At 50.9% G+C, this 15,638-nt stretch overlaps 1 protein-coding gene across 1 annotated transcript in view; it reads left to right on the plus strand.

The window, feature by feature from the left end:
- Positions 1 to 13,214, plus strand: part of LOC136962869 (protocadherin-1-like) — a 45,436-nt gene extending 32,222 nt beyond the window's left edge. Inside the window, 3 exon segments of the mRNA XM_067256766.1 lie at positions 453 to 590; positions 593 to 674; positions 12,844 to 13,214. Of these exon segments, the coding sequence (XP_067112867.1) occupies positions 453 to 590; positions 593 to 674; positions 12,844 to 13,214 (591 nt within the window).
- Positions 13,215 to 15,638: the final 2,424 nt, after the last annotated feature.

The raw sequence follows: 15,638 nt of genomic DNA on the forward strand, positions 1-15,638 counted from the left end.
CAGTGCTAACATCACTGAGGTAATGGTACCAATCCTGGCTGAAATGGATGTGCATGTCAGAGAGAGAAAGGTGGAGCTCTGGCCCATATTATTGATTGGAGTCCACTCTCCCAGGCAGCGGACAGAGAACCGGGTCCTTTTCTGCTGTATCAGTAGTTTCCTCGGTTTTACGAGGGCTGTGTGGGGGTGTTGGGGTGGAGGGGGAGAGCCGGGGGAAGCGTTTGATTGCGTTTGCCGGCCAGGCGGAGAGATCGCCGGCGGCCGTTGCTAAACTGATCTGTGAACGGGGAGTCTCCTCTCTAAGTTCAAACACCGCCAGAGCAGTCTGCGCTGTAAACGCCAGACGTCTTCTCCCAGTTCAAACACACACAAAAGAAAATGTCTGTTGATCTCTCGTCTCCGTGGAGCTGTTTCCGCTAGCTCTGCTGACCAGCACTCCTTTCTGCTTCCAGCACCCACATCGGCGAGTTACCTTCTCCACCACCAACCCCGTGCAGGACCCCCAGGACGCCTCCCAGCACAGCTACTACGACAGCGGCCTGGAGGAGTCAGAGACGCCCAGCTCCAAGTCGTCGTCCGGGCCTCGCATCGAGGCCCGCTCAGCCTGCCGGAGGACCACTACGAGAGGACCACGCCCGACGGCAGCATCGGGGAAATGGAGCACCCGGAGAACGGTGAGCTTCCTGTCATCGGCGGTGTGTCCGTGTTCCGCGGCGGCGCCAGCATGTGGGCACGTCGTGACACGAAGGGGGGGCCGTGTTTGGAGGGCACGAGCGGGGGCAGCGGCTGGTGACAGTGACGTCTGTCGTGTTTACAGATGGCGTGTTGACACGTCTGCTGTGTTTGTTGTGGCTGGCGCAGTATGTTTGGGAGTGTGTGTGTGCGTGTTTGTTTGCCTGTTTGCGTGCGTGTGTGTCTGTGCATGTTTATACGCGTGTTTATACTTGTGTGTGTGTGTATGCATGTGTTTGTGTTTATGCATGTGCTTGTTTCTATGCGTGTGTGCCAATGTGTGTGTGTGTGTGTGTGTCTGTGTGTAAGTAGGTGTGTGTGTGTCAGCAGTATGTCAGGGTCTTCTTCATCTGCAGACTCTCAGTCAGAACTCTAAGTCATTCTTAATGACCGTCTCTCACAAGTGTGCTAATTAAAAACCCCAACTAATGGAGCATTTGGCCTGTGAATAAATCTGCCCTGTGACATCTGTGCAGACAACACAGGGCGTTTTCCATCCACGTCCCCTGTCTCTCTCTCTCTCTCTCTCTCTCTCTCTCTCTCTCTCTCTCTCTCTCTCTCTCTCTCTCTCTCTCTCTCTCTCCTCTCTCTCTCTCTCTGTCTCTGTCTCTCTGTCTCTCTGTCTCTCTGTCTCTCTGTCCTCTCTGTCTCTCTCTCTCTCTCTCTCTCTCTCGCTCTCTCTCTCTTCTCTCTCTCTGTCTCTCTGTCTCTCTCTCTCTCTCTCTCTCTCTCTCTCTCTCGTCTGTCTCTGTCTCTGTCTCTGTCTGTCTGCTCTCTCTGTCTCTCTCTCTGTCTCTCTCTCTGTCTCTCTCTTTCTCTGTCTCTCTCTCTGTCTCTCTCTCTCTCTCTCTCTCTCTCTCTCTCTCTCTCTCTCTCTCTCTCTCTCTCTCTCTCTCTCTCTCTCTCGGTCTCTCTCTCTCTCCAGCCAACTTATACAGGAGCTGGAGAGTAATAGCCTTCCAGTCCATTGTGCAGTCTGCCTTGCACACTTTCACAGCCAAAACTGTGTAAACACGTGTGCAACCTGCCTTTATTTCCATGTAGAGAACATATGCATCTCTACCCATGCTGAAAGCAGAGGCCATCAACATCATTCATACGCCATGAGGAGAACATGGGGTCCGCTTGCTATTCAACATTATGCATTGACAGTTCAGTTCTGTACCACAGAAATCATCACTTTCAGAGAAATAAAACAACACTCTCAGGACCCATCATGCAACAATGCGTACATCACCTTGACATGACTCTAATCCATCTGAATTTGCTTCTTTGTTTTTATTTATATTTTTTTTTACAATTTCAAGAGCAGTCAAAAAAGTATCTTTGTGTCTTTTCAACATGAGACAGTTTCCTATTTCTTAAGAACACGGCTTCCTGTCGGTTTCCCAGCCAGGCTCTAGTGTAACGCAGGGAGGGGCTGTCGGGCTCAGCAGCGGGCGGGAGAGGGAACACACTGTTGGGGACTGTGATGTCACCCCCGCCTTGCTACGCTGGCTGCTCACTGAGAAAGCGGCCGATTTGCTAACACAGGTGCAGCCAGCCTCCTGTTTGAACGCTACCCTCACATGGAGTGTAGTATGATGTATTATGCATGGTCCTTTGCTTGTCTGTTGTTGCGTTGTGTTGTACACCCCCTACACACACACATTCACACACACAACACACACACAAACACACACACCTCCAACCCCTGGCCTATATGATCATTAATCAGAGAGAAAAAAAACTGAAAACATCCTTTGAGAAATCAAGGGGTTTTGGAGCCGGGTTTGGCTGGGTGGAGGAGGCAGGGAGAGCCAGGTTTGGCTGGGTGGAGGAGGCAGGGAGAGCCGGGTTTGGCTGGGTGGAGGAGGCAGGGAGAGCCGGGTTTGGCTGGGTGGAGGAGGCAGGGAGAGCCAGGGGGGCTTAAATGGGGGGGACGGGGGGGGGGCGGGGGCGGGAGGTGCGGGGGGGCTCTGACGAGGACGCAAAAAACCTCAGCGACGGTAACCTGGGCCAGGGAGACCGGATGAACCCAACCGCTAACCCAGGATAGACATAATTAAAATGCAATTCTCACTTTGGAGAGATTGTTGAGAGACACAGAATGATAGATGAGGAAGGATGGGGAGAGTCAGCAGGGGACCCTCCTCTCTCACATCTTTCTCGTGTGGGGGGGGGGGGAGGAGAGAGTTTTTTTTCCGTTATACCTTTGTTAGAGTGAAGGTGAGTGACAGGGTGACAGGCAGCGCTGTAGCTAGGCTCCACGCCGTGGTTTTTGGGATGACTGGCAGGCGGAAAGCGGGAAGGTGAGCGGCATGCGTGTCACTCCATTTAAGCTGGATGAAAAGCAATATGTGAACCCCAGACTCCTGGCGTTTTCATCCTGGGCCGGTAGCCGCGACAGAGAAGATGTGATTCCCTGGCGCGAGCTGGCCTTTTGGTTGTGGGGGGGGGGGGGGGGTATCCGATATCCAGCCTGCAGTTGGTGCTGTGAGTCAAAATGACTCAGCACAGAACTAGTGGCAGCATTTTCCTTTTGGATGGTTGGCAGCATGTTTGGTTTGAAGAAGAAAAAAAATGAATAATAAAAATAAAACCGTAACCATGGCTGGTGAGCTCCGATCTATAAGTTGACTTCTAAAATGTCGAAAATCCATCTCTCTCTCCTTAGCAAGAATGAATGACGCATCTTGTGTGATGATGAGAGGTAACATCTTGAAGAGACGTCTGCTTGAAGCCAACCTTACAGAAACAGTCTTCTTCAGAGTGGAAACGGAACAGGAAACAGAATCGTTGGCGGGTGTGTCCAAGTGATGCGTAAGACTTCCTGTCTCAGCTGTGGGCTGGTTCTGTTCAGGTGTGATAATGGGATGTCTCCCGCAGCGAGGAGAGCTGGCTGTGTGGTGTGTGGGTGGACTTGTGGGGTCTTTGACTCCCTCTCTGCCTCTCCTCCATCTTCCATCTCTGCTCTGCTCTACAGACGGAGGATCGTTCACTCTCCCGGTGCTGGACTTTTGCCTTCAGAGACACGGAGTTCAGAGAGCTTTCTTAACAGCTCTGGTATTTGATTTGTATGCTACATGATCTGCAGCTACGCTATCGATTTTTCTGGTTCCTTACTCAGTTGGCCTTGGCTGCTCTATTAGGCCACTACTGGATTGTTATTCTTGACTTTAGGCGGTTTGGTAGCGATCTACATTGAGTTCTACCCATGTGCTTCTTAATCTGTGATGTGAACACTTGTACGAAGGCAGCTGGTGCTTCTGTTTCATGGTGAACCTTCTGTACTCATCATTTATTCATACTTTCCATATATCCACTTGTATAATTCATATTTAGTCTACGGAAATTCACCTAAAGAGTCATCTACAATACGTAGTATGAGAGGTGTATGTGTGTGTGTGTGCATGTGTGTGCGAGCGTACAGTATATGCCTGTGGGTGTGTGGGTGCTTGCCTGTTTGTGTGTGTGTCTGTGTGTGGAAGTGCCTGCCTGTGTGTGTGTGTGGGTGTGTGTGTGTGTGGGTGGGTAGGTGGGTGGGTGGGTGGGTGAATGTGTGGGTGGGTGGGTGTTTGGGCCCGTTTCAATGGAGGCCGCCAAGTTATAAAATTTGATCATATTTTGATGGACTGATAATGATTTCTCAGCTTGCTAATTTCCTTTCAAATTAACATTGCATGCTTTATGAACACTGCTCAACTCCTGATTTTAGTAAGATTTAATCTACTGTAGGTCACAACAACCCATAAGTCCCGCTGCAGTTTTTCATTTTTTAAAACCTCGATCCTGTGAGAACTAGTTTCTGTCGCTGGAGTCGTAGAAATGTTTTGACTTTGCTCGAAATCCCCCTGTCACAAATCAAAACGTCCCACACTCCACAAACAGAATCAGAGATGATGTGTGGAATAAAATTTCTCAGATGACAGCATACATTTCACTTCGGTGCCTAATTGAGTTGTTTTGATTCCATTTAGTCTGATTTCACAAATGTTTCCGGACTCATATTTTCTTCACGCCATGATTAAGTGAAGCGATCCCATCTTTATTTTCTCGTGTTCGTCATGCTGGAGCCACGAGGTACTGGCGCCACGACAGTCTGTGGGCCACATGACAACATGGCCTCGGGCGTTTGACACCGCAGTGGCCCCATCAAAGCCCCTCTGTGCGGGTCGCTGGGGAGCTAGTGTGGGCCTCCTGCCCTCACAGTGTGTGGGTCAGTGGAGATCCACACTAGGCCCCTTTCAGGGCCCGTGCTTTCCCCAGGGTGGGCCATCTCCTCTGGGATTGGAGCTCGGCCCTCTTGGTCTCGATTCCGTGGAGGAGAGGAGCTCTGGTGGATTGTAGACAGGTACCGGGGTACACGCACACACTCACACACACACACACATGAATACACACACAACCACACATGAATACACACACACTCACTCACTCACTCACACACACACACACACACACACACAACCACACATGAATACTCACACACACACCTGAATACACACGCACTCACAACCACACATGAATACACACACACACATGCGCACACACACTGAGGTTGGCCCAGATGGATGTATTTCCATGTGGCTGGGTGCCCAGTATGGGGTCTCAGTGTGTCTCTCTTTGTGTGGACTCACTGCACATATGGGCCAGAGAGAGGGAAAGATGAAATGGAATAAAATGACATTTGCATAATAATAAGGATCTTTAGTAATGCCGTGTGATATTTCTCTCTTAGATGATGTACGGAGCTTTTCTTTTGAACTCATGTCAGGTGATTTTATTTTTTTATTTTTTCTCTCCGGTTGATTTAAATCTCTCCACATCCTGCCCAAAACCCAGACATGAATGCCTCTCATTAATGACACTTCCACTTCCCCAAACTATAAACTCAGTGATGCATACAGTATTATGGATTATGGATACATTTACATTTAGCAGACGCTCTTATCCAGAGCGACTTACAGTAAGTACAGGGACATTCCCCCCGAGGCAAGTAGCGTGAAGTGCCTTGCCCGAGGACACAACGTCATTTTGCACAGCTAGGATTCGAACCAACAACCTTCTGATTAATAGCCCGACTCCCTAACCGCTCAGCCATCTGACCGTCTTGGGTCAGGATACAGTATTATGTATATATGTCTGTCTGTGTTTGTGTGTGTGTGTGTGCACTCGCCTGTGCTTGTGCACTCGCACAAGTTGCAAGTCTGTACAGTACAGTACACGCCCCGTCTGTCCGTGTTCTGAGCGTATCGATGTGTGGAGGGGTGTTTCTAAAAAGGCCGCGCGGGCCGTGGAAGAGCGGGTGAGAAACGAGGAGAGGAAGAGACCCGGAGAAAGACGACAGACTGAGAGACAGAGTGGGAGTCTAAGGGGGCTTGTTTGTCTTGCGGGTGCCAGCTTGGGCCTGTGCCCAGGTGCCAGTGTGGCGTGGCGATGCGGGGGCACGCTTTTGCTCAGACAGATGGCACTGGGCCTTGTCAGAGTCCCTGCCTGTTAGTAGAATTGATTGCAGAAGCCTGTGCCAGGATCTCCCAGGACAGCGGCCGGTGCCAGTCTATCCTGGGACCCCACCATCCTACGGGGGACGGGTCATGTGACCGGCAGATTTTTTGGGGCCGGGTGAAAATGAGTGAACAATGAGGGCCGGGGCGATGGCTCCCCCAGAGGGCGTGTTGTCAGGGGTAACCTGGCCTTAATTCAGAGCACATCCTAGCACAGCCATTGTGCCCTGCTAGAATCAGCTGCTGCAGTTTGTTGCTCTGATTTCTCTGTTTGGTCTTCATTGTCGAGCAAGCTGATTGGTGGTAGCTCCTTGCCGTGGCGGAATGATACGGCAGAGACGGGTGGCGGATGACCACGTCCTGTCTGAGGGGCTGTAGTGCGACCGAGCTGAATTTGAGCAGCCTGGCTGTTGATGTATCAGCGTGTCATAGTTATGGATGTGTCAGGATCAACACCACCTTCGCCCATTCCCCTCCCTCCCTCCCACACACACTCACTCCCGCCCCCTCCACCCCCCACACCATGGTCTCCTTCCCTCTCCCTCACACAACCCCTCCCTCCCACACACACACACACTCCCGCCCCCTCCACCCCCCCAACATGGTCTCCATCCCTCTCCCTCACACACCCCCTCCCTCCCTCACACACCCCCTCCTCTCCCCCCTTCACACACACACTCCCCCTACACTCCCACCTCCCCTCTCCTCAGTGGCCCCTGGCAACATGACCCCCCCATCCCACACACACTCATCCCAACACATCGACCTGCGCTCTGCAGTGGCTGTAAACCGAACCCCCCCCCCCCCCCCCCCACTGGGCCGGCCGACCATTAGGGTGGAGCGCGTGAGGACAGGGTATCAGAGTGCAAACCATTGACCGTATCGCCATCTATGAAATCGTTCTATTGTCCTTCATGGTGGATTGGCGTAAACCGCCGCGGAACGAAGCCTCGCTTGACGCGTAGTTACGCCCCGTCGTTAATGCTTCCACAAAGCAGTCCATTGACACCAATTTTGTACAATCTTTTCTTAGACGTGAAACAGATTTCCTCAATGTTTCATCATCGTGTGAAGCTACTCCATTCGCTGTGGAAGGATTTGAAAACAGAACTGAATTTTATACAAAGCCCAAAGAGTTGTTTTTTTACCAAAAATATAACAAGGAGTTGTTGAAATTCATCTCAGGGAATCAGCTTTGAATTTACAACAGTGGTTCTCGGCCCTATTGTTTTGTTTGTCAAAGTCATTACTGGGATTGTGCCACAACGCTCTCGGTAAATGATGAGCAGAAATCAGATGGGACAAAATCAAGTCAGACGGGGCTTATTAGCATCCCCACATTCTCCATCTCGAAATTCTACATTTCTATTGACAAAACCCCAATCCTCTTACCATTAATTTAGAATGATATGAATGAATAAGCCTCTTTTAAATGATGCCAGTACTGTAAAACATAGACCATGAATGAGAGGCTAAAAGCACCCAGATATGAGTGCATAATAACTCCTCTAAACACCCTCTCTGAGGACACACATGCGCCGCATTTAATAAGTGCATTTAATGCCATGCTATCAGCATGCGTGTCTGGTCAGCCTAGCTCTAAGCTCTGTACAAGTGCATGGATTACTTTAGTAGGACTGGATCCCTCAGTCTCCACAGGAAAGTGAAAGATCTTGGAGTGGGCTTGGGTCTGTTGCTTTCGTATCAGCGTGGACCAGAAAGCTGAAGCTGCAGATTTGAAGGTGATGAGATACAAGTGTATTCTGGGGTACTGGGGGAGAGGGCAACTTTTAAATGGAGAATAATGTCTCCATTAGCCCAGAGGTGCTCCCAGTGTCTGGTGGGACTCCTGGACCCTCCCTCCGTAGCTCCTTGAGGTGCTCCCAGTGTCTGGTGGGACTCCTGGACCCTCCCTCCGTAGCTCCTTGAGGTCCTGGGGACAGATCTGCCCAGGCTGGTTAGAGGATCAAAGATGGAGGGAGTGGTGGAGAGGAGAGAGTTAGAGAGGAGAGGTAGAGAGATGGAGAGGATACGTCAGATGGCTGAGCGGTTAGGGATCGGTTAGGGAGTCGGGCTATTAATCAGAAGATTGTTGGTTTGATTCCCGGTTGTGCAAAATGACGTTGTGTCCTTGGTCAAGGCACTTCACCCTACTTGCCTCGGGGAGAATGTCCCTGTACTTACTGTAAGTCGCTCTGGATAAGAGTGTCTGCTAAATGAATAAATGTAAATGTAAGTAGAGAGTTACAGAGAGAGAGAGTGGAGGAGTAGTGAGAGAGTGAAATAAAGATGGAGAGAGACTGAATGAGAAAGAGAGAGACAGAGGAAGAGAGAGAGAGAGAGAGAGGTAGTTCTGTGGTGTTGGTCTCAGTGTGACTCACCCCAGAGCAGGTGGAGACCCAGGCCCCAGGGAGGGCCCTGTGCCTGGGGGGGGGGGGGGGGGACTGGATCCTCTTCCGCCCCAGTTGGGCTGCTCAGCCTCGGTATCAGAGCAGCGCCCTGGGGGTCATCTCTCCATCAGCGGGCGACTGGGACCCAGCGCCGCTGAAGCGCTCTCTAACTAGTGCACTGCCCCTCGGATGATGGATGGCACTTGAGGGACTGGAGCAGTGTGGGTCTGACATGTACTTCCTTATTTCCAGCCTATCACAGAGGAGACACGCTGCTGGCTTTTTAAGAGTCTCTCATAGTCAGCGGAGGGTATCCCACAATTCACTCTGGTTCACGGCCCCTGCATACTCAACAAGGAGCACACCCGCATTAAAGTCACTCTGAAAATGTACCCATCGACTCGGCTGAACACAAACCCCAGGACGAGCAGGAAACTCTGGTGTCTGTTGACGACACGACCCAGAAACAGAGCACGTTCTTGTACATCGCCGAGCCTAATCTAGACGTGCTTCAGTTCAAGGAGATTTCATGCCACTGTGCCAACGATGCTATCCGGCAAGGTTGTTAATGTATGCAACCGCACACCTCGTTGATGGCCTGTGCGGAACCAGATGAAATAACCCGCCTTTACGGAGCGCGTGGTGCGACAGCTAGAGAACCCGTCGCTGCGTTCGTTTCTCGTACACAGCCCACCCTCGGGTGGCAGGTGGCGCCTCCGCTACACTCCTGAAAGGTCATTTAACCAAAACATTTGGCCTCCTAGCACCACCTGAGCATCACCGTCTCTCCCCCCCCCCTGCCTGGCCTACTTCTGCCACATGCAAGCACTTCTCCGGGCGCCAGTGTTCCTCGGACTTTATGATTATTTCTGTTCAAGTATTTCAAGGCACTCAGCGAGAGACCGGCGGGCAGACCCCTCTTCCTTCACACAGAAACACAGAAACAAGCGGAACTGAATGAGTATGAACAGTCCACAGACACGGAGAGAAAGGAGGCGGAAAGGGAGGCTGACCTTCACAGGAAATCAGCGGAGGTTATCGCCGGAAACTAGGTTGCTCTGTTTCGTGCAAGTCTACAACCATCAATGAGCAAAATAGAGCAGGTTAAGGGGTCAATTATTCACCAGCTGCTGTCTATGATCTGATGTATCTCCCTTCTCCGTGTTCCAATGTTTAGAGATCCCCTCAAACAAAAGCCTGCTCTGTGAAGCTGAGGACTAGCCGACGGAGGGAACTGAAAATACATGCTGGTCCGGGTTTCACCTCACAAAAAGCATTTCTAGGACTTCCATTGAAATGTGCTCTGTTATATAACACTGCCAGTATGCAGAATTAATTTCTTGGCCCAAATACAGCCCAACTCCAACTTGTCACAAGGCATCTTTCACACACCAGCGATTGACTCATGTATATTTAATTTCTACGGTGCTTATGTTCATTGAGGACTCACTATGCTGTGGTTTAGTGTACAGTGTTTTGTGTGTGTGTAAGCCACTCCTCTTTCCCTGGGTTTTCAGTAGGGGAATGTGTCAGGTAGTCTGTGCTCACTGGAGGGAACTGCTGTGAATACTTTAGTAAACAGGCTCAATGTGTCACAGCAAAACAAACAAACAAACCAACAAACAGGACCCAGGAATACTGTTCATTGTTCTTGTTCTCAGTATTCGAGACTGTCACAATATATTCACACTCAGCTTCTGACATCTAACTGCAGCTCTATTTTTACCGTGGCTGGAGCTCTGTACACAAACTCTTTCTACTCAGAAGCTAGGCGCTGGGTCCCCGAAAATAAACGCATCGCTATTAATTAAGCCTGCACCCCGATTACTGCTCATCAGGAAGTATTCTGCCATCTCCGAACGTGACATCTCTGTCTGGTTCGTCTCCCGTCTCTGTGAGCTCCAGCTTCCCATCCGTCAGGCCTTGGTGACACGCAGCGGAGAGCAGCCGCTGGGGGCGGGGGGGGGGCGCGTTTGCAATCAGACCGAGAGGAGCGCTGTGAAATCTCAGGAAGAGCAGCTTCCCTCCATGCCTGTGGGCAGGGGACCATACAGAGAGGAAGCCTGTCTCTCAGACACCCTGCACCTCCCACTGGTACTCTGATGCAAGCTGCATGCAAACCCTAACCCCCACATCAGGCTGTCGGCTGGGGGGTTAAGCTCTACATGAAGCCCCTTCTCACTGGAGCACTCTGGAGTGTGTGTGTGTTTCTTTACCTTGGGGGGGCTTGGATATTGCATGTGGGAGGGGGTCTATTGTTCTTGGTTGAACACTGTTGTAAGAAGTGGGTTATATGACGCGAGTAGCAGCCAGGAAGCAGACTGGAGAGTGATGTGAAGGACGAGAGCAGGGCGTGTCTTCTGGCTTCAAGGATCCAGGTCCCTCGACTGAGCAGGGAGGAAAAACGCAGTCACCTCTCTTCAAAACCCAATCACCTGCTCTCTAAATCCAATCACCTCCCTGTTAAAGCCAGTGGCCTGCCAGTGCTGCTCTCTAGCCATCCTCTCTATCCTCTCTCCCTCTTGTATCTCTCTCCCTCCCCTCTCTCTCTCCCTGTATCTCCCTCCTCGCTCTCTCTTTTCACAGATCAGTTCATTTATCTCTCTTACTTTCTCTCTCCCCTCTCTCCTCTCTCTACTCTCTCTTCTCTCCTCTCTCTTCTCTCTCTCTCTCTCTCTTCTCTCCCCTCTCTCCTCTCCCCTCTCTCTCTCTCTCTCTCCTCTCTCTCCTCTCCTGTCTCTCTCCTCTCCTCTCCTGTCTCTCTTCTCCCTCTCCTCTCTCTTCTCTCCTGTCTCTCTGGTCCGTCTGTTTGGAAACCTGCAGGAGCCCTGCTCTCCACCCGGGACAGACGAGACGGCGAACTCTCAAGTGTTGGTTCCACAGCTCGAGCACATCCAGGCAGTGCTCCAGGAGGAACAAGGTTTAGGCAGGAGGGAAGAAAAAGAGATATGAAATCTTTCCTCTGGCCCTCACTGTCTTTGGCTTCTTCTGTAACCTGATGTGGACTCCTTTCATGTGTCATCCCTGTGCGCCCCATGTTCGGGGGCCTGTTTTCCCCCCCGCTGGCAGGAGTGTGGTTTGTGTGATGTGTGTGGTAGGTAGCTAAAAGGGTCAGAGCCATCTCTCTGTGTACGAGGGAAGCTCAGTGTTGTGCAGGTACAAAGGCTCCTGAGGCTCTCCTAATGACTGCGTAGGAGCAGGCAGTGTAGGATCCTGCCCAGGCTGATGTGAAGAGCTCCCCTGGGCCTCCCACTGCGCCCACAAGCTGCCCGCTGCACAGTTGAGGCAAACACTGTGCTTTTCTTTCTGGGTGAAAAAAAAAAGGTCTTAAACACAGTAAGTTTGTCTGTGCTTCTTTAACTCGAGGGGCTGAGTCACTGCTGCAGAAAGGGAGTACCCCGAGGCGATAACAAACTCACCTTGTGATTGGGATGATCCGAAAAACAGGCATGAGTCTATATTCAGTTATTGACTTTGGATACAGGCTCACCAGAATGAGGGCAGTGGGTTGCGGACCTATTTAATTAATTAGGAACGGTAGAATGGAAGATCAGGGGCATGGACTAATTTCAGACCTGTCAATCAATAAGCCATACAACAATGGGTTTACCCTGGAGTGATGTGGGTCCCCATGGTGCAAAATGTGCTGTAGTACTGTGTGTGTGTGTGTGTGTGTTGGAGTGGTCATGCGTGTGTGTCTGTACATTTTACTTTCTTTCTTGTCGTGGTTCCCCCCCCTATTTTACTACACACCCATTTGTGTTACAGTTCGCACCCAACACAGTGGTACCCTAACCTACTTACTGCACAAAGAAATCGCTAGACTGCGCAGAGCAACAACACACAGATCCACGGTCAAAGGGCTCAGCTTTGACGTGACATGCAGCACCGGGCCGCTGCAATTATTTCAGAGTACTTAGCAATGATTGCGGAATGCAACTGCTGATTGCACAGCACAGCCCTGCGCCTCACACACAAAACCGCTGGGCGACTCACGCCGCGGAGCTCCACACACGGCGCATAGCAACCGGCACATAGCAACGGCTGCGCAGTGCTTAGCAACAGCCGAAAGGGAAGAGGAACTTAGGAGGAAGGGTGTTGCGGATGTGCCACACACGAGCCGGTGGTCTTATCCGCGGCGCTTGAAAGGCTCAGGCTGGAAACCCGCTTCGTTTGACGCGCTAAAGTCTTTTCTGTCACCCCCCCCCACCCCCACCCCCACCTCTCGTCCACAGACATGCGCTCCATCCCGGACGTGGCGATGACGGGGAACTGCACCCAGGAATGCAGCGAGCTGGGCCACTCGGACGCCTGCTGGATGCCCGGTCAACCCTCCCCGGTCCGTAAGGCCAGGAACCCCCCCAAGCTCTCCACGTTCGTGCCTTATCAGGAGAGAGGGAGCCTGGGTCGCCTGGCCAATGGGAACGCCAGGTTGGGTAGTGAGGAGCACAGGGCCCGCCTACCGCCCTCACGCAGTGCCTACTCCAACGCCGGCCACGCCCCCAGCCAGGACTGCCCAATGGAGGAGGTTCCCCTGAGCGTGGCCTCCGAGTTCCCGCCCACTTCCCCTCCTAGCCACACCCCCAAGCGAGAAATCTACCTGTGAGAAATCTCTCACTTCTGATTGGTGCAAGAAGGTGGGACCAGCCACAGAGACACCCACTTAGGTAAAACATCCTTTAGTGGATCAGAAACTATAAATATATATATATACTGACACAAATGCCCATTTTGTAGAAAATTATTCATCAGTGGTATGTGCAATAGCATTTCTTTCTTTTCATGTATTTATTTATTTATTTTGTTTATTTATTAACTTATTTATTGAACAGTTAGTCCACTTTTTTAATATTTTCATTATAGTCATACATTCTCTTTGAGAGCATTGGCTGAACAGATCATAGAAAAACACACAATTTCTCTTCAGAAACATATTACTTAAGTCAGTGAAATGTTCTGTGGAACTTCAAAGGTATGGCAAGTACTTTAGTACCATAACCAGATAATGGTCAACATATAAGCACTACGGCCCTGAAGGAAAGCTTTCAGCTTTTCATTCGCAATCAGTGGAATGGCATTTCTAAATGTACAGTGATGTAAATACATTGCAACGGTATAAACTGTATATATTTCTGTCTGGCTCAAGCCGATAAACTAGCCTCAGAATTTTAGCAATCAAGCTTTTCTTTGCTGCTGCTGTTTAAACTTGATCCAACCGTTTGTAGAAGCCAGTACTTAGAAGGTGTGTGGAACTCAGAATCCCATCCCCTCAGCCTCACACCAACACCTGTGCCCTCCGCTGTGCCGCCAGCGACAGACAGAGGGAGTCGTGGGAGACAACAGCGTTCTAACGGAGCATGCGTGTTCCGGAAGACTCAGCACTGTGACCCAACTCTCCTCGTCATGGAAACAGGCCCCCTTCTAGAGCTTCCGGACCCCTCTAGAACCCTCTAGAAGGGCCTTCTAGAATCCTCTTGGCTTTGAGCCCCCTCCTCTTCCCCCTCCTTCGCTATTGATATGACTACACCCACTGTTTAACTTGAAAAAACAACCTTCCACCCTACTTACCCCATTCCTCCCCCTCCCTCCCTCCCTCCCCCCCCCCCCCCTCTCTCGAGACCGAACAAAGCAAAGCGACTCCGTTGCCCTCCTCGACGAGGTCAGCGTCGAGGTGAACCCCCTTCCCCGGCCTCGTTGGGGCTTCTCCTCACGATCTGCGTCTGAGTTCCTCTAGTTGTGATGAATTCATAAGGAGGTATTCACGCCGGCTCCTGCTTCAGACCCTTCAGAGCCGAGTGTTCCTGGAGTGACAGGAAACGAGGTGACTGAAGCTCTCTCTCGCTCGCTCACAGACCTCGTCTGGACGAGTGTTTTCGCATTCACCGGCTGATTCCTCTCAAATCAGGTTCCCAGCTGTTGGTCTTCTCTCCGCTCACAAGGGCATGGCATTCATTCTGTTAGAGAGAGCCAAACGGGCAGATCATCCCGATCGATGGCGATGCCTTAGGAAACCTATGGTCACTGTTTTGTTTGGGAATTATTGTTTCACTAGCGTTAAATGCATGGTTAGCATAAACACGTATGTTAATCTGGATCCCTCTGAACACAGTCAGACAATGGAAATGGTAGATAAGCCCTGTACTCCTAGACGCTGTTATTGTCCTTGTGTTGAGGGCGTCATAAGTTTACTTCATTAAGCTGTTGTTGCTCTCTCTTCCCTCGGAACACACAGAAAAATCAAGGGCATTGTGGGCTTTATCTATCTTGACAACGACAAAGATTTATTTTCAAAGTAATTCTGAAGCAGCTGTCTGAAGGACACTGACTATTAGCCGGTAATTGGATGACGGTGAAGCGACCAGCCTGCCTTGCAGCACTGTAACATAACTCACGGCCTGTTGATTTGTACACCAATCTGATCCGATTTGTTGCTACCTTCACCCCTTTTCTGGCCTCCTCCTTCTCCTCCTCCTGCTTCTCCTCCTCCTGCTTCTCCTCCTCCTGCTTCTCCTCCTGCTTCACCTCCTTCTCCTCCTCCTGCTTCTCCTCCTCCTCTGCGCGTGTCTGTAGAGTGGATCTGTAGTGGGTCAGAGGAAATATGGAAGGCCCAATGATGGATATTTCCCCAATTAGGGGGAGTAATGAGTGGTGAGCTGTGGAGTTACTGAACACACCCCAAGGACAGCCGCATGATCTAGACCCATCCGCAAAACTACAATCATTTAAAAAGGGTGTATTTTTATCTGAACGCAGCTCGCAGCCCAGTCGCCAGCAGCACGTGTCGAATAATTAAAGTCCAAACATTTGAAAATGACTGGACATGCCGGTGATTAAATAAGGAAGGTTATTATCCAGCCCTGAGGTAGGGGAAAATCTAGTTATTCTGTTTTTAAAGCCATTTAGCAAGTGGAATAAAAATCCAGCGAGTCATGATACACTGTGATTATACCCCCCCCCCTCCGGACCTCCAGCCCCGCTCTACTCCTGCCCCCTCTGCAACACCCTCCTCCCCATCCCCCCAGACTGGCCG

This window comes from Osmerus mordax, chromosome 19 (genome assembly GCF_038355195.1).
Source record: "Osmerus mordax isolate fOsmMor3 chromosome 19, fOsmMor3.pri, whole genome shotgun sequence".
NCBI lineage: Eukaryota > Metazoa > Chordata > Actinopteri > Osmeriformes > Osmeridae > Osmerus > Osmerus mordax.